This window comes from Oreochromis aureus, linkage group 9 (assembly GCF_013358895.1).
Source record: "Oreochromis aureus strain Israel breed Guangdong linkage group 9, ZZ_aureus, whole genome shotgun sequence".
In the NCBI taxonomy this organism is placed as follows: Eukaryota; Metazoa; Chordata; class Actinopteri; order Cichliformes; family Cichlidae; genus Oreochromis; species Oreochromis aureus.
Genome location: NC_052950.1, coordinates 16,195,142 through 16,221,327, shown reverse-complemented (window position 1 = coordinate 16,221,327; position 26,186 = coordinate 16,195,142). Strand labels below are relative to the sequence as shown.

Genomic DNA, 26,186 nt, shown 5'->3' with positions numbered 1-26,186 from the left:
TAACTGTCTATCTAGTATAATCTCCTCCATGCTCATGAGACTGTGCTGGGAGACACAGCAAACCAACATGTTGATGTGCCATCTTGGTGGAGTAGAACTATGTGTGCAACTTCTTTAGGGTCCAGGTATCGCCTCATGCTACCAGTAGGGACACCGACTCTAGCTAAATGTAAAACTAGTGAAAGAAATGGTCAGAAAAGGATGAAGAGAGTGAAAATGTCATTGGCCTCCATCTGTTAAACTAATCCTGTTTTGTTTTGTTGTCTCATTGTTGCCCCTCTAGTGAATCTGCTGTTAATGTCATCAATGCTAACCAGTTAAAACTGATTAAACCCCCTCTGCTACTTACATGACCAGATCAAGTTTAATTAACTTAAACTTAATTGACCTGAAACAAATGTTTTAGCAGCTATCCAGCTGCTATAGCAGGGGTGCCCAATCCCAGTCCTCGATAGCTACCGTCCTACAGCTTTTAGATGCATCCTTGGTCAGACACACCTGAATCAAATGAATGGCTTGTTATCAGGCCTTTGCCAAACTTGATGGCATGCTGAGGAGGTAATCAAACCATTTGATTCAGCTGTGTTGGAGTAGGGATGCATCTAAAAGCTGCAGGACAGTAGCTCTTGAGGACTGGGATTGGGCACCCCTGTGCTATAGGAAGGAAGGAACTGCTCTCATGGCTACAGATCTCTCTCTCTCACTATATCTATCTATCTATCTATCTATCTATCTATCTATCTATCTATCTATCTATCTATCTATCTCCCATATATATATATATATATATATATATATATATATATATATATATATATATATATATATATATGTGTGCTTTTATTTTGAAGGCATTTGTGCTTCTTCCCACCGGAAGATGTTTTCCTCCCCGCTGAAGGAGCCGATGTCACCATGGTGACCGGACGCTTTCACGGAATTTCGTTAGCACACAAGGAGAATTAAGTCATTTAACGTGGCCTACTTATGGATTTAACACAGTGCCAGCTATTCATTTTGGATCCCGGATGTTATCTTCGCGGTCTTTAAGTAAAAAAGCTGTCAAATAAACGCTCTTTTAAAATTTCACTACCTTAAAACTTCCTTGCAAATATAAATGATCTTCTAACTCTCACAAAGTTGTCAAGACCAGCGGAACAAATGGCGGCTTCGAAAGCAGTCGTTCCCGGACGAGCATTAAGGACGTCCAAAAGAGTTGACAAATCATCCCCAGCGTCCACTCAGAGATCTATGGAAAGGTAATCTGTCAGTGCATGCACAGACTATACACGGTACATGCCATTTCTTTTTCTTCTTCTTAATCTTTGTGGCATTCAGCGCTCAAACAGTGGCTCTGCTGTTTATAGCCTTCAAAGTAAAAGGATTTATAGCAACAAATACAATAACAGCACAGCGAAAATCAATTCAGGTGGAAAAACTTCACTACATGAATTAAGCAGTTGGATTCTTTCCCATTAAATGTAGGCAGTTACAACACAGAAAAACAGGTCAGTCAGTAGACTGTTGCTTCCTCTACTGCATACCAAAATGATTCTGTTAAAACAGCTAATCGTTCATATTTAGCAACAGCGTTGTTTTTAATATTTGTTTTAGTCTGAACGCCTCAACGAGCAGAAATAATTGTCTCACTCAGACTTTCCTTTTTTAAACAATGGTTAGAGTCTTAGAGGTTTGGAGTGCAGCCTGGATTTATTTTCATAATCTTTTCACTGATTCAACTATACAGAAAAATAAAATGACATAAAATAAAAATACCAATCACGGTTGTGATCAAATTCAGTTGGTCTAAAGGCATTATATTTTTCAGATCCCTTTATTTATTTATTTTTAACTATATGCACATCTTAAATCTGATTGTAACATTTTAAGAAAAAAAAGTATCAAAGAATTAAATTATTAAAATCATCTATGTTAAATTATTTGTATTAGATATTAGAGACTGGCCTTGAAAGCACCATGTCACTGAAAATCATCATCACACTTTCAAGTTAAAACTCTACCATGGAAAGAAGAAAAGGGAGGTGCAGAAATGCTCCTGTCTCCATGGCTGTTTGAATAATCTGAACTTTAAAACTGTCGTATGAAATCGTTTGCCGTGTTAAAACAACGCCCAATTTCTTAATTGGTTTCTTAATTGATTTATTCTTGAAGTAATTTAATCTGGTTTTTGATATGTGGTGAAATGACAGTGACTGAGCGGGCAGGTGATAGGAAGATGAATTTATTGCTCACTCAAGTGATTTAATTGGACAGCAATGGCATCATTAACCAGGACAGCTGTGAGCCAACAAACCTAGCAGTATTTGTAATTAGCAGGCATGGATGGATAGATGGATAGATGGATGGATGGCTTTCATTAGACCTTTAGATCTAAAAATCTTGTCTGCGTTCTTTACATATTTACATATTTGTGTGTTTTTTTCACCATATCTACTAGAACAGAACATGGAGATAAGTAGTTTCACTTGAATGCCAGAAGTGTATGACAAGATTTTCAAGCAGTGTTTTCAGAACACATTTATCTCATAGACTGAAATCTGAACAGTAGGAGGCATGAAGACACACTGTCACTTCCTTGTAGTCATGTCTAATTACCTTTTCCATAGACTGCCATCTGAGATCCTGATTAAGATTTTGTCATACCTGGATGCTTCCACACTTTGCAGCATAAGCCACATCAATAAGCTCTTCTATCAGCTTGCCAACAGCAAGTAAGTACGATCTTGTCAGTGCATCTTCCACAGTTTATTAAATACATGATTATGTTAATTAATCCAATAGCAAAGGGACAGTATGCCTCCAAATCTTACAGCAGAACTTTTAAGTTAGTAGGAGTCCAAGCAATGGGAGCTCTGTGGTTTCTGCCCCCATTCTTTTTCTGGTTTTCTGAGAAAAAGCCATTAGACCTTGAAAGAGGAAACTTTACAGCGTGGTCCTAAATTCCTCAACTACTTAAACATGAAAACTTCAGCTGCGGCATACGTGGTGCATTGATATTCATGTTCATGTTTCTTTTTAGATATCAAGAAAAAAAATACCTGCTATGCTCCACTGGTCTTCTACTCCAATTTTATATTGCAATTTTTTCTACATTTACCTGTGTTAGACAACACTTTCCTAATGTAGAACATTTCATTAGCAAATCCTGCCACATATCTCTGGATATCTGGCCTGAAATTCAAGTCACATATCCAGAGATGCTCACTGAGCTTATGTACTGAAGCATTTAGCACTCCACCTTTTGGAGGCAATCCAAATGCAAAAAGTTTACATTTCAAAATTGTGATTTTGTGATTGCATGATTTGGCAAGGATCATAACACTCGGTGGATGCCTAAACTTGTTTTATTAAAGAGGTCTAGTTTATTAAAACATTTCACGTCAGTGAAAAACATGTCCTACAAATCAAAATATATATTTATATGTCATTTAGGACATATTTTGAAATGTAAAAAAGCCAGCCAGATAACAGCCTATGGTCAATTCAACAGTCTTGACACATTGATTCTTTTGTTGGTCAAAACCACAATCAGAACCCAAATGTCTTCCAATAACTATCAAAGAATACCAAGAAGTCGGTGATCAGTGTTGTCTGTAATGCCAAGTGTGTCATATTTAATACATGAGTATTTGAGAGCTTCAGGTCATCAGTGTGATTCTTTTTTGCACAGTACATGTTTAAACAATACATTGCTCAAACATGTGGCAAAAATGATACAAAGTTAAGCTTATACAGTATGCAAATTGACATTAATTTCTTTCTTTAAAAAAATTCAAAAGGTTCAATAAACAGTCAGGTTTCCAAAATATCAGAACTTTCTGGCAATGATTTCACGATTCAGGCAGCACGGGGTTAAATAGTTTCCTCCTTAGTAGAAAAGATTATTCCTATAATGGAAGAATTCACTATTAAACTTATTAAAACATGAAATTTCACTGCTGATGTTTTGATATTATCATTCTGATGAATAAAACTTAAACTTCTTTTTTCTTGGTTATCGTAGAATGGCCACCCTGTAAGAAATGATCACACTAGACATACTGTACTGTTTTATGACCTTTCTGACCGAATCGGTCACTCTCCTGATTCTGTCATTGCAGTGCTCTGTGGAGAAAGCTTTACATTGCGGATTTAAGCAAGAATAAAAAGTGCATGGACAAATCTCTGTTGAGGATGGCCACGATGGAGGTGCAGGATCGAGCCGAAGGTTACTATAAGAGGCTGTACTTCAAGACTGTAGCCGAATGTGACATGATCAAGTGGACGAGGCGGCTTGGACTCATCAGTATTCACACAGGGCTGCCCAGCCAAACAGAGTGGGTCCTCAGGTGTGAGACAGATAAAGAGAGAAAACCCAAGTTTAGTTCAAAGGAATGAGGTTTTCCATTTACTTTATGTATCACCTACTCAAACACATTTAGAAAGAAAAATATCTCATTATTTTTTCTCTAAATGCTCATGTTAACTACTTTTATAGTAAATTTTATATCCTTTTAGTTGAAAGGAGGTGTGCTTATCTGTGCTGTGTCTGTGCTCTAACGGGGATTTGGTATTTGTTTGGAAGCAGCTGTATGAAGCCTTCGTTCATTGTTTGCTCTTAACAAATAGCAAAACTTTGAAGATCTACCCTCGCTGTTGAGAAAGTTCAAGGTTGGAGAGGTGGGGGGAGAACACAACAAGAGGATAGTTCAAGCTGCTGGTAATCAAAAACAAAAAGTATGGTTTGTTTTTGATGTCACAGTTAATGACACTTTCTTATTAAAGGTGAGGAAGGAGGTCTCTTTCTGAACGTGATGTCTGCTCAGGGGGATGGCAGCACGCAGGGGAGAGCTCCCTCGCCACCTCCACCGCAGATTCTGCTGTGTTTTTATAACCTCTGATTAGAGGCTGTGCTGCACTCAATATTGAGTTCTGTGGCAGTCGCTGTGGTACAGAGGGGAAGTAGAAATAATTGTGTTCCTTGCAGGGGCTGTCTGAATTGTTGAAATAAATTACTTAGCCCCCCAACCCCTCATCCACAGAACACATATGCATGCACGCACACCTCAGCCTTCCTCCCTCCTCCCACCGACTCAGACAACTCCCTGTAGGGCTTTTTTTGTCTGTTAGAGACCATGAGGAGCATGCGATTTACCTTGGTAATAATCATTTCACAAGACGTCAAGCATACAGGCAGTGCAGAGTGAAATCCCTGGGGTCAGCTGCTGGAGCCCCCTGGGCTGCTCCAGTTTTTAGCTTTGTTCCCCCACCTAATTGATATTGGATGGTGTCTCAGTGAGGCGCTGGCTGCATCACAGTAGGGGCAGCCCTGAATCACAGTTTAGACAGAACTGGATCAAGAGATTCGTCACAACAGCTGCAGTTTTAATTTCATTCGTTGCATATCATTTCATTAGCAAGAACAGCTTTAAATGGAGTCATACTACTTCCCTCTGCTGACAAATGAGATGTAACAGCTAATAAACTTGTAATTTTTCTGATTTAAAGAGCAACGCTGCCAAACACTGCCCGATTATTTTCACTGTAATAAATTAGAAGACAAATGGATGGATTATATTTTTGTTCAATGATTCATTTGGACTGTTTATGTGGTATTTGGTATTTAGTATTAAAGAACCTGTTAACTTCTGCCATGCTTAGTTTCACTCTCACCTGCTCTCTTCTCTCTCTCTACACCGTTCTCTGCATGCTTTTATTGCAAAACTGCAAAAAGTCCTGTTCCTACAATTCTACATTCTGTTTTCCAACTCCAGAAACTTGAACGTCACCTGGGAACTGACAGTCATGGATAAGTCAGGGCATGAGAGCACTTTGGAGCAGAGCCGGTCCCAGTTCACTGAGACTTCAGTGACACTGTGCTGGAGCGGAGGAGACCGTTTGCCCGACTACCAGCAGACTTCCATCCTTCAGCTCTACGGTGTCAGGAGGCTAGCCTGCGTCAGCCCAAAGAGGTAAAGGCAGCTGACATCCATCTACACGCTTTGTTTCTCATCTTGTCTCAGTAAAACCAGCTGCCGTCTTTGCTTCCTCTGTCAGACCTGTTTGTAGGTCCCTCATGGCAAAGTTAGACATGCAGACTCTAACTAAGAACATGCAAGTCATTGGCCAGGACAGATTGGTGCAGCTTAAGTTGCTACAGCCTGGCATCATCATCGGTGTCTGGAGGGTAATTACTTCAGGCATTCATGCCATGTTTTGATTATTATTCACTCGCTTAGAGTAGCAGAACAAGATACACAGTATTTATCACAGGGAGAAGTGACATCTTTAAGCATCTTTTTTTTCCCAGGACCAGTGCTCAGTTGCCTTTATCATGTTCACCCTCCACTTCCACAAGCTGGTGGAAAGAAGCACTCAGGGATCTTCTGTTTGGTAGGTTGGACTATAACCAGCCTCTCTTATGAACATCCATACAAGGTGTGCTGCATCGCAAATTTAAGGGATGTATAGACTGACAGTATTGCTCCTGCAGTGATGCACTGTACGGTGAGATTTGAGTTTCTGAAATAGTTTTTCTTTGGACTTATTTGCAGTCCAGTCCTTGTACCTGACAATTTTCAGCAAACTGTTTTTCTTTGTTTGTTTGTTAAGCCATTTAACACTGACCGAATCATTCGAGCACAGAAAGGGCCCATAACTCAGGGGATGATTCAGTGTGATTTCTCCACATAACAGACAGCTTAGCAAAGAACCAATTTTAAATTGGGCTAATTGAGCTATTAGATGAAAATTCTCAAAAAGAGGAGGACAAAAGAAGAAGACCTAAAATCATGACAGCAGATGAACAGTACCTGAAAGTCATGTGCTTAAGAAATAGGAAAACATTCAGCAAAGACATGACACAAGAATGGTCTCAGTGGAAGGCTGGCTGTCAAGAAGCAATTCTTAACAAAGGGAAAGAGGGAGAAAATGCTGAAGTATGAGAATTACACAAGAACTGGAGTGAAAATCAGTGGAAACAGGTTTTATGGGGTGATGAATTCAGATTATAAATTTGTAGTTCAAATCATTGTCAGTATGTCAGTAAGAGGTCAGCTGGCTTCCAAAGAAGAGCTTTGAATGTCCTTCAAGAAGCCTGGAAAATTAATTAAATTAATGAAATTGTTAGAATTGTACAAACTCTGCTGTCTGGTGGGAGTGCTCACAGCTCTTGTCTACACTCAGACTTGCAGGTGCTCTAGAGGCTTATGAGTTATTACCCAACAGTAATTTAATTTCCATCCACGTGAAAACAAAAGTATTTTCAGGACCACACGGTGTTAATGATACCGTACTTCAGCATAGTGAGGATATAGCACCCTCTCCTGGTTTCCTGTGGGAGGACAGCACTTTTATTTATTATGTTCCACAAAATTAATAAATCTTTGCCTTGTTTTAGGAAAATGCTTTTTTCTTGATGCCCCCCCACTAGACACAGTTTACACTTTCTGGTTTAATCAACTCTTTCCCTTTTCCCCCTTTCAGTTCCTATGTAGAGCCGGTGGTCCAACCCCCTTTCTGCGATATAGACCCTGAATACGGTCTCCATGGTTACCAGCTACACATTGTTCTCCACAACACTGTATGCGAGCTCATGTCCGGAAGCTTTTCCCAGCTCTTCTGCCGCAGAAGTAATCCATTCATACCCACATTTTGTACCCACATTCACTAAGTAACACTGTACATAATGCCAAGGAAATATGAATAATCTACTGTACTGAGTGGGAAATATAAAAAAACACAGGGTAGCTATGTTTTACATGTATAGTAACTTTAAGAGGGATACAAAACAGAGTGCTAAATATTAAGAATTCATTTGCTGTGAGTTTTTCCTCCCATTTTTTCTGCAAATTTATGACTGTATTTATTTCCTTAGACCAGTCAATTTGTATTTAGGCATGTACAGTACTAGTTGTATGTGCCTCCATAGTTTGTTTCACATGTGTCACAAACGCTTACAGGCTTGCTTTTTCAAACTAATTAAACCTCAGCTATATGGCAGGAAACTTGGATATGTGGAATAAAAGGGAGGTTATACTGAAAGGTATTTCAGAATACTGAATACATTTTGTGAGCTCTATATCTATACTCTTGTCATAAAAAAAGAGAGACTTCTGAAGTGCTGTCTGGAATATTTCAGCTTAGTACCTCCTTTTTATTAACAGCTAGTTATACATCAGACAATACAATCAGTTTAGAGGCTACTTTGCATCACTCTGAGGATTTCTATTATTGTTATACATTAAGAGTAATTCTATTCAACAAAACAAAAATGCAGATAAAATGTTGATCATTGTAGAAAAAAGTGATACAAAAACACTTTTACTCAAGTCTTGATTCAATATTTTAAAGCGTTAATCCACATAGTCTAACTTTCCTTCTTTAGGTGTAAGAACTGCTATATATAATAATCTACTGATATGATACAGCCTCTGAATTTGTTAAAATTTAGCTAAATTCACTGAAAAGAAATTTGTGTTTGATGGTTACAGTGCTTGTAGACTTAAATTCAGATGTGTTAACTGTCTTAAATTGGGTCTAAATGTCTACATGCGGTGTTTTCTCTGTCCAGCTCAGATCTCTGATGGGCTGATCCAGCTAACCGTCATTAGCAGCGCAAACTTGTCCCAGCACACACCTCTGTCTGGCGACATCACCCTGCCCTGGCGTTGTGAGGCCCTGCAGGGCACAGTGGAGGTACTACATGAGCATAAAATTCCCAGCAGTGGTGTGGCAGGCAGAAAATACACACACTGGCACTTATTTACTTTTCGACTTCTTGTAGAATTGCTGCATTATGAGTCTGACTCTGCTAGATGAATTTAGGAAGCCCTTCAAGTGTGTCACCTCGCCCGTTTCAGCGGAGCTGGAAAGGACGCCCGTGTGCTACGACTATGACAGTGAGCACTACCTGATGCACTATCAGGACTCCGACATCCAGGTGAAGATGAGGCTTGTGTGGATGAATGAACAGAAGCAGTTTATTCTCATCAGTTTAGTTGTCTATGTGAGTGTTTGCTATGTAAACAAGTATTTCAGTAGAGATTACTGATTGTTCTGGATTTCCCACAGAAAACTGGTTTCATATTTAATATTTGCTCACTCCATAAGACCACCATAACAGTTTGTTCATTCATTCAGTAAATGTTGTAGTACAATGACTGCTCGTTTTATCATTATTTTGCCTTCAAGTGTTTAATGAATGAATTTAGTGTGAATGGATCTGATTTCTTAAAAAAAAAAAAAACTTCTTTACTCTCTATTTAATTTCCTAGTTATTTCTTTTCTTTGGATTGGTTAGGCTTAATCCTTCCCCTGTTCTTGTCACTTTGCCGTTGACAAAATAGTAAAGTCCTTGAAATGTACCATTTTCAGAGGAATGCTTCTTCTCTTTTGTTGTTAAGCACTTAACACTGACCCATGAATCATTCAAGCGTAAAAACACTAACTCGAGGCGTGAATCAGTGTTGTGTCTACACATAAAATACAACAAAAGAACAAAATATATATTTTAAATTGTATCTTCAGCAGCCTGTCACAAAAACACATCATTTGTTTTCATTTCTTTACTTTAATCTATGAAAAATACCAACAGTAACACAGTTTGACGCATGTAAAATAGTATTTTTGCACCAACAAGTTGCATCTGAATCTTCATGCAGCATATCCTTTAAAAACCTAAGGAAACCAGACAAAAATCCAGCAAAGACCTGACACAGGACCCGAGAGATGCATCTGGCTCCTCAGTTGATCCATTTATTGTTCACTGAAGCCTTATCAGAAGTGGTCTCAGTGGAAGGGTGGTTGTCAATAAGCTATTCATAAGGAAGGGAAACAGGGAGAAAATGCTGAGGGATGCCAACTTACACAAAAACTTCACTGAAAATCAGCAGCAAGAGATTATGGAGTGATCCATAAAGAGTGAATCAAAATTTCTGGTTCAAATGATCATCAGTATGTACAGAGGAGGTCAGGAGAGAGGTATGACAGTGTCGACAGTCATCTATAAAACACGGCGGCGGCTCTGTCATGGTTTGGGGTTGCATTTCTGCCAGTGGTATTGGAGATCTTGTTAAAATTTATGGCATAATGAAAACAGAGTAACGCTGTCAGGTTTGGTTTCACCATGCAGCACCATCTGATTGGCAATGGCTTCAATTTTCAACATGACAATAACCCCAGAGCCACTGTCCTCCAGAACCCTGCAGAACTATTGTTGAAGACTACTTAAAGAAACTGCCAAAGGGAGCTCAGGCTGTGTTAAAGAATAAAGATGGTCGGTGTTCACCCCTGCCCTTACAAGTCTAAAAGAAAGAAAAGGGTAAGTAACAATGAGTTCCAACAAAAGAAACGCAGAAATAAGCAAATAACATTGATCACAGTTAATAGTCCTTCAAATTATGATATGGTCATGATTTCCTGTTTGCTTCAAATAGCTCCAGAAGTAGTCCCACTGTTCATCTCTGACTTCTGTATCATTTTTTTTGTTTTTTTGTTTTTTTGTTTTGTTTTGGTCTTGTTTTGTTTTGTTGTTGTTTTTTTCTACTTCTCTTATATATAGGTTTAAGTATGTGTTGCAAAATCAATAAAAAACTTAAATGTAAAAAAAAAAAAGAATAAAGATGGTCATGCAAATATTGACCTTCAAAAATTCTTATTTTTGCCTTATATACTGTATTTCCATGTATACTTGGATATGTTTAAATAAATTGCTCTATGTTCGCGTTGGAGGAATACTGATTGGAGGAGTTATAGTATATAATCTATGATATATGTCCTATAAGGAGTAAGTTCTGTCAAATGTACATCCACCAGTGATGGTTTCATAGCCTATAGTGCTGTATTTGTCTATTATTTGCCTTCATCAGTTTGCTGGTCCCTTATTGATTAAAGTATCTAAATCACAAACATTGTCATTAATTATTCTTAGTCGTTAATTACTGTAGTGATGTCAACATTTAAATGCACCCACTCTTTAGTTAACAGTCTGAGATTTTACTAAATGGAAGCGAATACAATTTGCTTTACATGCATGAATAAAATAAAAGTTTTCCTGTTTCTTGTTACTCCAATCAAGTTTTGCCTCCTTTTATCATCCCATTTATACCTTAACACCCACATTTTCTCAACTGCATTGTCAGACATTATGCAATCACTTTTAGATGAAAATTGAGCTTAATGTCCACACCCTGGGCAAGTCTGGCTACAGCGATAGAATTAGTGTGGAGGCAATTGTTGGAAACAGTTGCTATGCTGCTGATGGGCCAGCATTGCTGATGGCAATAAAAAAAAAAGGCAGGCCTTTGGATAATTGGATTTTCAGAGGCTTCCCTTCCTTTTCTCAGAGAGGGTCATCATCACCTTGAAAAGATGCTTATTTTTCCAAACACATCACCAACATCTTTGGCAGTAGATCCTAAATTATTTGGGGAAATGAGCCAGAGGGGAAAAGAGGGGCAATGGTATGTGTGATGAATTGGTTTTTGTCACAAGCTTCACAACTGAATTGAGAGAAAAGCTCGGGGAGGTAGTGCACAGTCTGAATAGCTATTTTGTGTTGTCATATTTTTTATTATTACACATTCATTTAGATGCTTACTTGCATCCAGTACTGGACTTTATCTATAAAGACAGAACACAGGGATCAAATACATGTAGAGCCACATAGACACACGCTGGATGCTGCTGACTTGAGCCTGAGAACCTGAAATATCACATGATATAGCCCATTACATTTTACTGGATGGTGTGTTCCATGCATGCTTTTCAGGTTGCAAGCGTCGTAAAACACATTTCTATCACACTGACCTTCATACAACTGTTGCCGCTGTCACATCATCTACTGCAAAGTGCCAATCCTTCATTTCCATTTTAGTGGAAAAACCAGGAGCCAAGGATGTTATGGGCTGGGAAAGGAACTGGCATGACTATAAAGCCAGTTAATCACTGGTTTGTGTCAGAGTAATGACTAAACAAGGGCCACAGATGTTTGGGACAAGGATCACAGATGAAAGGATAATATGTTTTGTCTTTCATTTTGCAGCAAGTATAACCGTGTGTGTTTGTTCTGATTTTTCTATGTGGAATCTGACTCAAAAAACACCAAATTAAAGCCCCAAACTATGCAATTTACATCTGTTTGAATACAGTTCAATATAGGCTATTCTCCAGTAGATGGCTCTCTTTAGTAAACAATGAAGGCCTCTATTGAGGGCACGGTTTTCATTTTACAAATACAGTTCCAGAGAAACTTTTACATAACTGACTTATAGAAATCTTTTTATCAGCACAATAAAAATCTCTTCGCTCTGAATCGTTTATGCAGAGTGCAGGAAGTTTATTATGCTCCCAACTATTCCTCCTGATTTCTTTTTCTGCTGTGTTGCAAAGTAATTACAATGCTGTATGTTAATCACAATGTAAGACTTTAATACCAAATTAAAATTAAGATGAAATCCACCACCAAATAACTGAATGGGTAAATTTTGTGTCATAAAGCTTCATTAAACTCATCTTTCTCAGTTTCCTCGCAGGCTAATCTTGCAAGAAAATTGCTTCCATTTTTAGCCTTTAATTCTCTCCCTTGTGACTGACCAGCTGGGCCCACAAACTATTTAGCCTCGGCAGCCAATGACACAGTCCTTATTTAGTCCTCTCGCTGGAGAATAAACTGTCAACTAATGAAAAGGACTACGAGGGAGATTTCTTTTTTTTTTTTCATTTATAATGACACTCTGCTCTACTGACACTGCTTTCTTCGATTATTAGCCCTCGTGTTATGCCTTCTTAAGGTCTGGGAGGTAATCATAGTCTTCCACGAGAGCCTAGCTTCACAAAATTAGTACCTTGCTGCGTGAGCGTGTGAAGCCAAGAAAGTTAATAATGCTTATAATCATCAGCCCAACATCAGCAACAACAGTCCAAAATGTCTGTGCCAAAGATTTCACATTAGAAACAGCAAAAGGTATTTTATCATGGTCACAAAATAACAGATGGCCCTGCATTTATATTGCTGATGGATCAGTGTAATCACTCCTTTACCACTCATTTACCGTCATTACATCTGCCGTTGTTTTTATCCTTGTTGGGACAAAGATCTGGATACCATGAAAAGATTTAAATGGTGACACATATGTCATTTTATGCTACTTGTTAAACGCAGCATAGTTTGCATCAGTGATGTTAACTGAAGTGTAATGTTGACTCCAGTGAGTGAGTTAGGCGGCCAAGCTGAGAAGGCAAATCACCCGATTTCAAAGTGCCTTAAATCTGCAGCTGTTCGTAGGTGACGGTCAAAACACGGACTGTTAGAAAGAGCAGATTAAATATTATTTATATCAGAATAACAGTCGCCTCTAGGTGCTTTATATTGTAAGGTAAAGATCCTACATAATAGAGAGAAAATCCCAACAATCAGATGACCCCTTTTGAGCAAGCACTTGGCAAAAGTGGATATGAAAAGCTCCCTTTTAACAGGAAGAACTCTCCAGACCAAAGACATACTGTGGAAGTAAGCTACGCATACTGGTCACTACAGTGGACAGCTATACAAAGGCTGTTTTCTTGTATTTGTGTCAGTGTTGATGGTATACTTGCACATAAACCACTACATTGGACACTGATGTGCCACTAAATACCATGCCACCCACTGGTCAGCCAGTGTTGTCCACCTAAGTGGACATGTAAAAAACTCTTTGAAAAGTAAGTTTAAAAAAATGAAGTACAAAAATCTTTTTTTATGCATAAAGATGAAAAATACTTAAGAAAAAAAATCCTGATTGTTGGTTAATAATTGCTAATGATTAATTGCAGAGCGGTCTAGAGTAAGGAAGAAATAGTCAGCAGCCTAAGCCAGGGTCAATCCAGGCTCACCTTCAGCCCCATCTATTTACTTTATCAAAAAGGAAAGTTTTAAGCCTAATCTTAAAATTAGAGGTGTCTGTCTCCCAAATCCAAACTGGGAGCTCACTAACTTCCACTCTGCAATAATACCACTTGGATTATGAAGAAGGTAAGACGTTTTTTCAAACATCTTATTACAGCACCAGAGCTGAATTCACAAGTTCTTTAGAATGATGCATTCTTTCATAAATATTTGCAAAGGCAAGCTGTGTGACTAGGCGCTTGATTTTATCCACTTGTGGGAAGTGGGGACTAAAAGCCCTTGAATTCAAAAATTGAGATACTTTTGTCCTCATAGTGCAGGTGTCAGAACACACAGTGCATTACAGTTTGCTGAGAGGCAAACTGACAACAGATACTGTAGCATCCATCACTGAAAGTGCCTACAGCGGCCACGCGAGTCTCAGAACTGGACAATGGAGCAACAGAAGGAGAGAGAGGAGGTTTGAGGCAATGTTCTTCTGGGGAACCTCGTTTCTGAATTTCTGTTGATGGTACTTTGTGTCAAACGTAAATTACTCATCACTCTCTCTCTCTCAGGTTACTCGGTGTTTGTGCAAAAGAGGAAAAAAGAGATGGCATGAGTCAGCACATTATCCAGTATACTGTAGAGGCACTTTCTGCAATTTCACACGGTTCACTAGTTTGCATTACCCTCACAGTAACATCCAGTGTCTGTTTGGTCTCAGAGCAGATGTTTGGCAGGCAGTGAGTTCAAGCTGCTTTGTGATCTTACTGCTGAATGTGGGTTAAAAAGGGTCACTCGTTTTCAGGATCAAATCCTTGCAAACAATCTGGGTATATATGAACGCTGAGAGAGATACGTGACTGGAGGTAAATAACAAGCTAAATGGAGAAACTGGCTAGCTTAGCTTAGCATAAAGATTGGAAAAACAAGAAGCAACTTAAACTCATTCAACACTATTCATTTCTTTTCTTTAATCTAGGCAAATAGGTAAATTGGCTTTAAGTGAAGTTATGTGTGTGAGTCTGTTTTTGGTGCAGTAACCAAGCTAACCAGCTTCTGGCTACAGTCTTACTGTGCTGTGTATGCTAACATGCTTCTTATCAAGTTCTTTATAAGACAATGCATTAAAGCAATGCATTGTCAGGGATTGTAACATCTAGTCCTTTACTGAATAAGAGGTATTTGATATTAAGGGTTTTCCAAATAGCCAGTCTGTATTTGTCGTCCGGTCGTACATATAACTAGCTTATCTGTTAGTTGAGAAGTCGTCCACATCCATGACAAGACATTAAGCAAAATAAACATGTTTTCTTTTAAACTAAATGTTAAATGTAGCACATTTCGCCAGATGCAAAAGCCAGACACGCTTCGCGGAAAAGTCATGTGGGCTCTGCTCGTACAGAGTTCCAGGAACAATTGGTTTTAGTGCAAAGGTCTGGGCCAGAGGCAAACTGTATTGATCTGATTCACTATTAAGAGGAAAAGCAAGAGAGAGTGAGATAAAAACGCAGCGAGGCAGCATTTTGAGACACACAAAGAAAGACTCCTACATTATTTGTGAGCTAGGCAACAGAGGTTTTCGTGGTGAACATCTGCAGCAGAAACAATAAACAACTAGTGTTGTGGCTTATAATCTACGTATTTTTGGTCGATTACATCCAACCATGTGCTGCTTTTCTCCTCGGTGTTCTCTCCCTACAACGCCATAAATTATTGAAAACCTAGTGGTTTGTTGTATCTGTGTCATAGTAGCATTTTGCTTAGACTTTTGACTCTGGGGGATTCTCCTGGGACCTCCACTCATTGCTTGTTGTGTCTGACTTGTGACTGTGAGCCGCCACATTGAGTTCTTCATTGCCCGCTCTGGCTCCACTGAAAAATTAAACAGATATGGCTTACGGTTACAGAGGGTCACTGCTGCTGTAGCTCTGCTTGATGATCAAGTTAGTTAAAACCAGGAATCCTGCAACAGGCACTGGAAAAATCCAGTAATATTTCCAACAATCTTCTATCATACATACGTATCCATGGGTTGAAACAAGCTAGTCTGGTATGAGATGATTACCTTTTAATCACAGCTCTGCTGAGGGGCCACCTGTGTGTGACACTCATTAAGGATGATGGCAGTCACTGTGACTGGGATAACATTTCCACATACTTGCAGCTGTCGCAAAAGAAAATGAAGATGGATACGTCGGGCAAACAGCCACATTGATACCTTGTTTCTTTTTTCCTCAGAAACCTGCCAAATCATCACAATGCCACTGAGTCATAACATTTTAATTCACCTTAACAACTGTACACGCTGTGAGCTTTCATCAGAGAGCGCATAGCGCAGCGTGACATTTCCAGCACATCAAACGGCACTATAAACTGTTTATTTGCTTTTGGTACCCTGTTTTTGCATCAGTCTTCATGTTTTATTTTGCTGCCAGGGTCTGGTTTTATAGACCATATTAAAGGGATGAGATTCTGCTGCTGCTATGACAGTGACCCTTGATCACAGATTATGCCTGACCTGACTGGCCATATTACATAAGAATCATGACCACTGGCAGAAAACATAAAGCGCATTAGAGGTTTACCGCTGAACAAAGTGGTGAACAGTTCAGGGGGAATTAGATGCTAAGTTGTTTTTGGGGTAGGGTGGCAATATTGTTTTTACCAGTGAAGCCAATGCAAAAATGACAAAACACTAGTGGCTACATGAGGCTGGCTCGAAAAGCACTCACTCACTCACTTCCAGCTTTGCAGCATTGGAAAGCATCTTCACACAACCTGGTACAAGAAAAAATGAGGCCTTTCTGTATAGTTTCCTCCCTTCATTCACTCTACAGGGTGATTTTGTTTTATAATACAGCCTCATTTGGATTCTGGAGTTAGGGAGATGGCCTGGCACAGGAAACTGAAGGTGATCATGGTCTGCAGAGACTCACCTCCATTTGAGTCCAGTTCAGACAGTTTGTACTTTTACCACCTTTTAGAGCTTTTTCAATAGAATTATGTGATTTTAAAAAATGTATGGCTTGTTCTGTAGTACAAAACATTCATAAAGTTTATGTTTTAGTTTTGGCAAACTAAAAACAAGTCAAACAACAGTTGCCTCAAGGTGCTTTACATTGTAAAGTAAAGACCCTACAATAATACAGTAATAAGTAGGCAAGAGAAATTTCTGTCAACCAATTTCAATCCACACACCAGATTGTTCACAGCTATCAAACCTTTTGGAAATTTGAAAATATTTGGATCTTTTACAAAGACATTATTTCAAGGCGCCAAAATGTCTGAGAAAAAACACCAACCAAGACAAAGAGTTCACCCCAGCACTCCTCAATGCGATGATTTTGAAGCCCTCAGAAGAGTGTTTGAGAGCTGCATCAAGGAGAAACAACATGTGGAGAACAGGGTAAAAGAAAGGCAAAGCAACTACCAAAAATATGGAGGAATTACACCAAGAGAAGCAGTGCGTGCTCTATGAGATGGAGAAAAAAGAAAAATGAAGGGCTGCGAGAGATGCTTCATGAAGCGCTCAATAGAAATACAAAACTGCAAAAAGGCAAACAACAGCAGGAAGCTAAATACAAAGAATTGCAATGCAAGTTTCAAGAAAAAGACCAAGAGATGCAGTGGAAGCTCCAGAACATTGAGAGAAGAAAAACAAAGGTCTTCAAGTGACATTTGATGAAGCGCTCCAAACAAATATACAAGTGAAAACAGAGAAAGAAGATCATGAAAGTTAATACAAATAAATTGAGTACAAGCTTCAAGAAAAAGAACAAGTGATTCGGGCCTGCGAGTGATGTTTAATAAAGCGCTCCAAAGAAATGCACAACTGCAGAAAGAAATGGAACTACAAGAGGCAACATACACATAATTGCAGAGCAAGCTTCAAGAAAAAGACCATGAGATGCAGTGCAAGCTTATGGAGAGGAAAACTGAAGGGCTTCAAGTGATGTTTGATGAAGTTCTCCAAAGAAATGCACAGCTGCAAAAAGACAACGAACAACTGGAAGTGATGCAGAGAGAAATGAAACATGTTCTCCAAGACTTCCAGAAGAAAAATACAGAATTACGAGTACTTTACAATGATGTAAAGGACAAAAACATTGAAACTGAGGACGAGAAACAAGAACTGGAGAAAATATGTACAGAAATGCAGAATAAAATCCAAGCAATGGTGAACAAAAAACCTATTTGCATGGATTATATAACAAATTCCAGTACACAAACATTGAAATGCAAGGGGAGCGACAACAGGAGAAAATACATAAAGACATCCAGTGTGCTCTTCAAGAACTGCAGAGGAGACATCAAGAGTTACTGGCCATCCATGACAAAGTTCAACCAACAAAGAAACAACGTCATGCACGAGGAAAAGAAAGTCCAAGAAGAAAAATATAAAGAACTGCAAGAAAAGCATGAAGAAAAGCAAGAAAAATGAGAGGAACTAGAGAAAAGGTGTCAAAAGCTTGAGGTGCAGCATGAAAAACTTTTCACTGAGATGACAAAACTTATGGCACAGAACAAAGATCTGCAAGAATTGTGCCTGAAAAAGAAGAAAAAGCAAATCAACTTTTCCCAGAAGAAGGACTCTGCTCCTTCTTCAGGTCAGCCTGGACAAAAGTAGTCCAATTGTCTTCCAACAGGGGCAAATGACACAATAAATTATGCAAATAAATTCACTGTGCTTCATGGTCTTATTCAATGTTAATTTTGTGTAGAAACATTTCTGATGGTACTTAAGAAAATCTGAATAACTTAAACTGAGCTTTATTTCAAGTGACTCCGTAAGATGAGTTTTGAGGTTTGAGTTGGATAACAGGAAACAGTTCAAGAATAATTCACCTTAACTGGACAATTGGACATCAGTAAAGTCTCATTTTAACCATTTTCATGAAGAAATGTATGCATTAGTGTTGGCTCATCCTTTTAAGGATGTGACAAATGAAAAAAGTCTGAAAACAGGAATGGGGTCAGTTAGAGTTGCATTTAGTTATCTTTTAAGATTGAGGAATATGTTGGTTTTAATGAAATTTTAAACAGATGGAAAAACTCCCATTTAACGGGAAGAAACCTCTGGTACAACCAGGCTCAGGGAGGGGCGGCCATCTGCTGCGGCCGGTGGGGGATGTGGGGAGGAAGACAGGACAAAGACACGCTGTGGAAGAATGCCAGAGATTAATAATAACTAATGATTAAATACAGAGCATACAGAGAATACTTATCTGGTGTTAGCTGATGACTTTCCGCTCCATTCATTAATCCATCCATCCATCCATCTTTTCCCACTTATTCAGTTCATGTTCACGGGGAAGGGAACCCATCCCAGCTGTTACAGGGTGAGAGGCAGGGTTCACTCTGGAGAGGTTGTCAGTCAGCTGCAGGGCTAACACATAGACAGAGACAACCATTCATGCTTACATTCACACCTGGGGTCAATTTTGAATCACGAGTTAACCAAACCCCATGTATGTTTTTGGATTCAGAACCCATGCAGACATGGGAAGAACATGCTAACTCCACACAGAAAGGCCCCAGACTGTTGTGAAGAACATCTTGTGGTACCACCGTGCCATCCCAGACTCCACCATCTATTCCAAATACGGTAACTTCTGATTCCAGGAAACCAACAGGGCAGTGGTGAAAACAGTAAAACTGAGACTATAACGTATAAAACCACTGCGTGACATTACAGTGACTACATCCATCATACTTTCTTGATCATCTTGGGCGTCACTAGCAAACTGATGGCTCTGCCTTCCCTATAAGGTCACAAATTACTTGAAAATATTGATGGTACCCAAATGAGCTATTATAGCTACAGCACTATCATACTGCAGGTTTACTTCTAAAGTTTCCAAAGGTAGAATGGGATGCAGACACTCACCACTCATAGTCTGTGGTCTTGTCTTCCTATGCTTGCCTTTTTCCTTTCGCTTCCATCACCCCAACTCGTTGCAGCAGATGGCTGCCCCTCCCTGAGTGTAGTTCTGGAGGTTTCTTCCAGTTTAAAAGCAGCTTTTTCTTCCAAGCACTTGCTCATCAAGGATCATTTGATCATTTCCTCTCCAAGGTCTTTACCTTACAGTAAAAAGCCCCTTGAAGTGACTGTTGTTGTGATTTGGCACTTTATGAATAAAGACACGTACTGGCAGCGGCATTTCAGTGTTTCTAATGTTCTGCAAACATAAGATCACATTTTGGGTTTTTTTTTTAATGTAAGCTACTAAGATGCTTAACTAAAATGATCAAGTGAAGGGTAAGTTTGACTACCTCTGAGTAGAAAACTCATTAATCAGGAGGTTCAGAAGCAAAGGTTGACCAGGTCAAATTGTAATGTAGTAAAATAATTGAAGGCACCGACTCTGTACTTTCTGAAACTTAAGCAAAGGGAAGTTGAAGTCTCTAAATAAGGAGTAATTTTCTGAACTTAATCAGGAAAGTTAGGGGTTTTAAATTAAGAAATCAAGAGCCAGTCAAAAAGGAAAGAAGGGGGAAGAAAGTGAGACAGGCAAGGAAAGGAAGAGATGGTATGAGGCGGGAACCTTTAATACAGAACCAGCTGTGGAACATGGAGGCAGCTTAGTCAGCAGTATAGTGCTGTATAGTTAGTTACTTTCATGCAAGCCTGATTAAATCAATCCTCTACCAACGTGTAATGAATGTGAAAGGTCAAGTATGGTGCACCTCACTTCATTATGCTGTCACCTCAATCAACTGCATTTCTTTTACTCTCATACCCACTCCATGATTAAACATGTCAGATCCTCATCGGACTGATGAATGCTGTTTGGCCACAGTAACAATCCCAGAGGCTCCACGTTAAATAATGACCAGCGCACCTGACTAATGAGCACGGTTAGTAGCCGTTGAGGTGAGAGCTTTCGTTTGTCTCTCCTGCCTCGTGCGCCATGCGACGAGAGATCTTCATTTGCAGGCGCGATGATGATTGATATCAGTAGGTCCCAACTTTTTAAGAGGAGCCTCCACACTTCATGATCACTCACCTCTGGTGTTAGTAAGATGAATGGCCCCCCCTTGCCTAGAAACGGAGGGGTGATTTTCTCTTACTCTCACGTGCAAGCTTGCACCTTGCAGGGAGAAAGTTAAACCATAGGAGACAGAAAACAGTTTAGTGGTGATTACTGAAAAAGGTAGGCATCATTTTTCATGTTTGCATAACTTCTCGTGCTGTAAACATCCTTATAGCCATTAAGACTTTGCATTGAGATAAGAGGCTTATCTCTAATCACTGGGTAAATCACAGGCATTAGAGAAAACTGGATTTATTCAAATTTGTAAAAATAACCTTTAACACTACGTTATAAAGTATCTCTTAATCTTTTTCAGTTGTAAAATTGTCTTGTGACTGCTGACAGTCACACACTAGTAGACATAGATGAGAAAGAAGACATGGCCACAAGAAGGCACTGAAGCACCTCGTCGCTCTCGGTCTTTTCTCTATTGGAGACGCAGGAATGCCAAGAAGGCGATCCAGATTTTGTTATTTGATTTTTTTGGAATCTTCATAGTGTTTGCACGTTGAAGCCTGACATATTTATTAGTACTGTACAAAATGATAACCCAACTCTTTTCACAAAATATCAAGAATAATCTCCCGTTTTTTAACCCTCAAAGCCCGTTTTGAGTGATTTGCTTGTCATTCTCAATAAACCTGCCCTGATACTGACCCAAAGCTAGAGAAACATGATTTAACAGCAGTCCTGTTTTTGGGTAAAACTGGCCTTGATTGCCAATTCAGCGTTAGGCCAGAGCGACACAATAAACATTCACGACATATTTACCAGAGTTTTATTATTTGCAAATAAAGCTGTTATCATTCCAGCATCTTTTTATTCCATGCAGCAGACATCAAGGGAAGCATTAGGCTGTTTATCTGATATTGCATTTGCAATTGCCAAATGCGGATTTGGGGAGTAACACTGGCTAATCTTTTGTCACTGACTGTTTTAATCGGTTCACAATAGATTTGTCAGTTTCTGCTTACACAGACCTCAAGACAGCAGAACAAGAAACTGATTCAGAAAGCAAGGCTAAAAGATTTATTTGTTAATTACAACTAAGAAATCAGACTGTTTACTACAAGGACTTTATCCTTTGTTGTCCAGGGTTAAATTGGGATCAACTGCATTGTTAGGTAGCGTGTATTGCTAATTATCCTCAGGAAGTTTGGTTAGCCATCCAAACATGTTTAAATCTGTTGACCATTACATTCCCACGAGGTGTAACACTCAGAAATCATCTGAGCACAAAAACCACTTAGTTATTTTGTGTCCAGGTGTGAGGGCATAAACTGTTTCTGTCACTCCTCCTCCTGTGGCCTTGCTGTACTGCTTCGTGCACCCTCTCGTCATCACTTTTTTGCCGCGCTCGCAACCTTGTGGGCCGGAGCACACACTGCATCTCATCAGGGAATATTACCTAACACTCAGAGGACAACATTCATCAACGTCACTGCGCTTTTGCCAGCAGTGCATTTCTTTCTGTGGATGCCCTGAGTCCATTTCAGTTGTCCCAGCAGCGCTGCAGGGTACCTTGTGCGACCTGTGATACTTCAACAGCACATCCACCGTATCTCTTTCAAGGTTCTTCAGTCTTTAGTTTCTGCTGATCTGAACAAATATATGTCACATTGTTTTGTCCTGAGATCGGTTTACAGAGCTAATATCTATTGTTAGGTCACACTGTAATTTAAAAAAAAATGCAATCAGAAGTACTGTTATGTCAGGTTAGCAATGTTTCCCTTTGTTGCTTGTTAGTTGTGCAAACCAAGCTCATCCCTTCATAGGTTAAAATAATCCACTGGCCATAAATCAAGGCCTCACCCACCCAGAACTGCTTTACATTAGAAAACAATGATCTCATTTTGGCTGCAAATCAACACAGACTGTAAAATATAAAGTACTTCAGCCACCCTTCATTTCTATTTATTTGTGTAAGGAGCCTGACTTTCTTGTACTTTTTAAAGTAGCCTTGTGCAATAGTTCTTCAAGCTTTATTTTGAAGAAAGTTCTAATTTTTTCTTTGGCTGCTTTTTTACTCATTTTCAGTCCAGTCCTTGTACCTGACCATGTTAAAACCACTTGACACTGACCTATGAATCACGCAAGCATAGAAAAGGTACTTGTGGTGGGGCGTGGTCTGCGGTGTCGTGCGGACGCACCTGCACGGCATCCGTGACAAATGTTGAATAAAGATGGCTCAAAACACAGATCTGTGGTCCCGCTGTGCCTTAATTCCACTACAGTACTAAACTCGAGGGATGAACCAGTCTTGTGTCTACACATAACAGACAACTTAGCAAAGAACCATTTTTACATTCTATCTTCAGCCATCCTGTCACAAAAGCACATCATTTGTTTCCATTTCTCTGGGTGATTCTATAAAAAATACCAAAGATAACACAGTCTGACAGGCATAAAATAGTATTTTTGCACTAACAAGGTGATTCCCAAAGAGCTACTGACCAGAAACGTGGCATATCTTGGCATGGTGTGTCCTTAAAAATTTGAGGAAACTCGACAAGTGGAGAACATAAAAAGAAATGTCAGCCCAAAACTATCTACAGCAGGCAAACACTTTCTGATGGTCCTATATGTTAAAAAAAAAGACCTGAAATAAGACCTGAGATATGTATCTGGCCTTTCAGGTGATCCATCTACCTTTTGCTGAAGGCAGGGAGAAATGGTCTCAGTGGAAGGGTGGCTGTCAAGAATCATTCTTAAGGAAGGTAAACATGGGAGAAAAGATCCAGAAACAGCGCTGCCAAAATTACTAACGCAAGCATTTGAATGCTTTGAGGAAACTGAGAATCGTTCTTTGATCTGGAGTCATGAAGCCAGCTTTTATAAAGCTGATGTGTCCAAAATGAAAATAAAATTTGCAGTGAAACTAATTACAAATCACTAAAAAATGTTTTAATGAAACTAGAACAAACAGAACCTTTAAAATGTCAAAATAGATTTTTGTTGTTTTTGAACAAAAACATCTCCAAAAAATTGTCACAGCAACATTTTTGTCATCATCTCTTCCTTTTTTTGCAGCGTTCATTCTTGCTTTGCAGGGTTTTAGTTCCACAATAAGTTGGGGCATCCGTATCCATCGTCTAAAATGTATTGACTGTTTAGCACCCAGGCTCTTTTCCTATAAACATACACACTGTGTATATTTTTCTACACAGATGGAAAAAATGCACAGTTGTCCTGCTGAAAATCATCATCTGGCAGCATGTCCAGATTACTCATGCCATTGGCTGAAAATGATGCTCCCTCGCCTCTCTAGCCTTTTTCCTTCTACCTTTTCTTCTTTGTCTTTTTTGGATAGTAGGAATTAAACTTGTATTCACAGATTCAGCAACAAGCTATGTTTACTGACAATATTTTTTTTGTTCTTGACCCCATGAATCAAAATCAAGTTGATTCAATATAATTTTTTTTTTATTTTTTGCAATTTCACATATTTTAGTTTCTGTCCGAGTGCCATATTTCCTGTTTTATTTTGATAACTCTCTTCTCATATGTGTCGTGTTCTGTTTGACTTCCTCTGTCTTGTCATACCTGATTTATGCCACTCCCTCATAACCTGCCGTGTGTATATCGTCAACTTCTCCCGCTATTCTTATCAGTGCTGTGTGCACCTCTTTTCTCTGTTTTGCTTTGGGCTTGCTCTGAGTACATTTAGTTATACTTTGTGAGTTTTAAGCAATAGTTTTGCTGATTAGCAGTGAGATCTTCCACCAGGTGAGGGGTTTTTTATACTATAATTAAACCTTAAAACCTTTTTAAAAACCTTTTTTGTGCATATCCATTTTTTTTATGTGTTTCTGGCATCAACTTCAAAATGACCAAATACATTTAAAAAACAACATTAAATTGCCTCAGTTTTAGCGTTTGATATTAAGTCTTTGCTCTGCCTTTAATTAGCTGAATACAGTATAGGCTTTAAGATATTATGCAGATTGTATGACCATTTTCTTCTAATTTACTTTTTACACAGTGTTACAAATGTTCTGGAAAGTTGTGCAATCAGATACTGCTAGAGGGCACTTGGATGCAACACGCTTACCTTAGCTTCAAGGTCTTTCATTAGATTGAGGCTACGTCCACACTAACGCATCGTTTTCTCTCCGTTTTGGCCTCCCGCCCACACTGAGACGCCGTTTTCCCCGAAGGAAAGCGCAGCGTTTTCAAAATGCTCTCGAAAACGCGTACATTTGAAGATGGTGCTTATGCGTCGCAGTGTGGACAGCGAAAACGGAGACTTTCGAAAACGATGAGGCATGTTAGTCATATGATGCAGTCATGTAACCAATTAAACAAAGATAGCGGAGGGCATTATACAGCAGTTGTTTTGTTTGCTCTTAATTTTGACGGCCCTATTAAAGACTAATATCAGTTTGTACATGCCTCAGATAGCTTTCTTCGAATTCTTTAATTCTCACTCGCTTTTGAAACTTTGTACTTTTGTGTTACTCGCAGCAACAACTCCACCTCACTGTTAGTCCATTTAAAAAACTCGGTGCATTTCCTCAACATTTTGCCGCGACGTTTCAAAGAGCCGGAAAGTAAATAAGTGGCAGACAGAAATGAGGCAGGCTGAATCTTCTTGCGTTTCACGCATGCGCAGGACTGGAACGTAAGCGTTTTCGTCCATTTCAATCTGAACACGCAACTCTGTGAAAACAACTGAAAACGCTAGTGTGGACGTGGAGCGTTTTCAGACGAAAACGCCGTTTTCAAATCTATCCGGGCTAGTGTGGACGTAGCCCGGATACCTGGTTTACCTGTGAGGTTGTGACACTGCTGGACCTTCCAAGTAACACCTACTTAAAGCGCGTCTTAATGCCCCACCTACTACCCAGCTTTTGTAATGTGAGCTGACCAAAGCTTAAAATCTGTCAAAGCATCCTCAAAAGGAACCCTTACCATCAATTATTTCAAACAATCTGAAGTCATGTTCATAAAAGGTGACGTTATCATCATCTTCTGGATGGAAAAACTGTAGCAAACATTTACAATCTACACACTGTAGATAGCCAGGACATTACAGGTTACACATAAAACAACACCAAATGCAGGAAAACAGGTCACATGTCAGTTTTCACATTCACCAACACAACAAGATCAAATGGTAAGCCGACTTTGTTAAGAGTCTACTTAGTTGGCAGGCGTTGCATCACTTATTATGCAGGCATGGCATAAGTACAGCTCTGGGGGCTGTATGTTATTCAGAGTCTCTTAAGAACAACAGTGGTCCAAAAACACCCTCGGGAATTTACAATGATCCCACTATCTGAAAG

At 39.2% G+C, this 26,186-nt stretch overlaps 2 protein-coding genes across 5 annotated transcripts in view; one reads left to right on the top strand and one right to left on the bottom strand.

The window, feature by feature from the left end:
• cbln2b (cerebellin 2b precursor) overlaps positions 1-25,005 on the bottom strand; it is a 34,223-nt gene extending 9,218 nt beyond the window's left edge. The window contains exon 1 of the mRNA XM_031750094.2: positions 24,953-25,005. The gene's annotated coding sequence lies outside the window, so the exon portion shown is untranslated. The remainder of the gene's footprint in view (positions 1-24,952) is intronic.
• Positions 886-10,922, top strand: fbxo15 (F-box protein 15). 4 transcript variants are annotated; one of them, XM_031750099.2, is made up of 10 exons: positions 887-1,047; positions 1,138-1,256; positions 2,625-2,729; positions 4,119-4,346; positions 5,772-5,969; positions 6,055-6,184; positions 6,308-6,390; positions 7,483-7,628; positions 8,570-8,694; positions 8,783-10,915. In XM_031750099.2, the coding sequence occupies exons 2-10, from the start codon at positions 1,159-1,161 to the stop codon at positions 9,047-9,049; spliced, it is 1,380 nt and encodes a 459-aa protein (XP_031605959.1). In that variant the 5' UTR covers positions 887-1,047; positions 1,138-1,158; the 3' UTR covers positions 9,050-10,915. The 4 variants fall into 4 exon arrangements, with proteins under 4 accessions (XP_039472942.1, XP_039472944.1, XP_031605959.1 ...); XM_039617008.1 differs by having other exon boundaries at positions 886-1,256; positions 4,119-4,334; positions 8,783-10,919; XM_039617009.1 differs by having other exon boundaries at positions 887-1,256; positions 8,859-9,043.
• Positions 25,006-26,186: the final 1,181 nt, after the last annotated feature.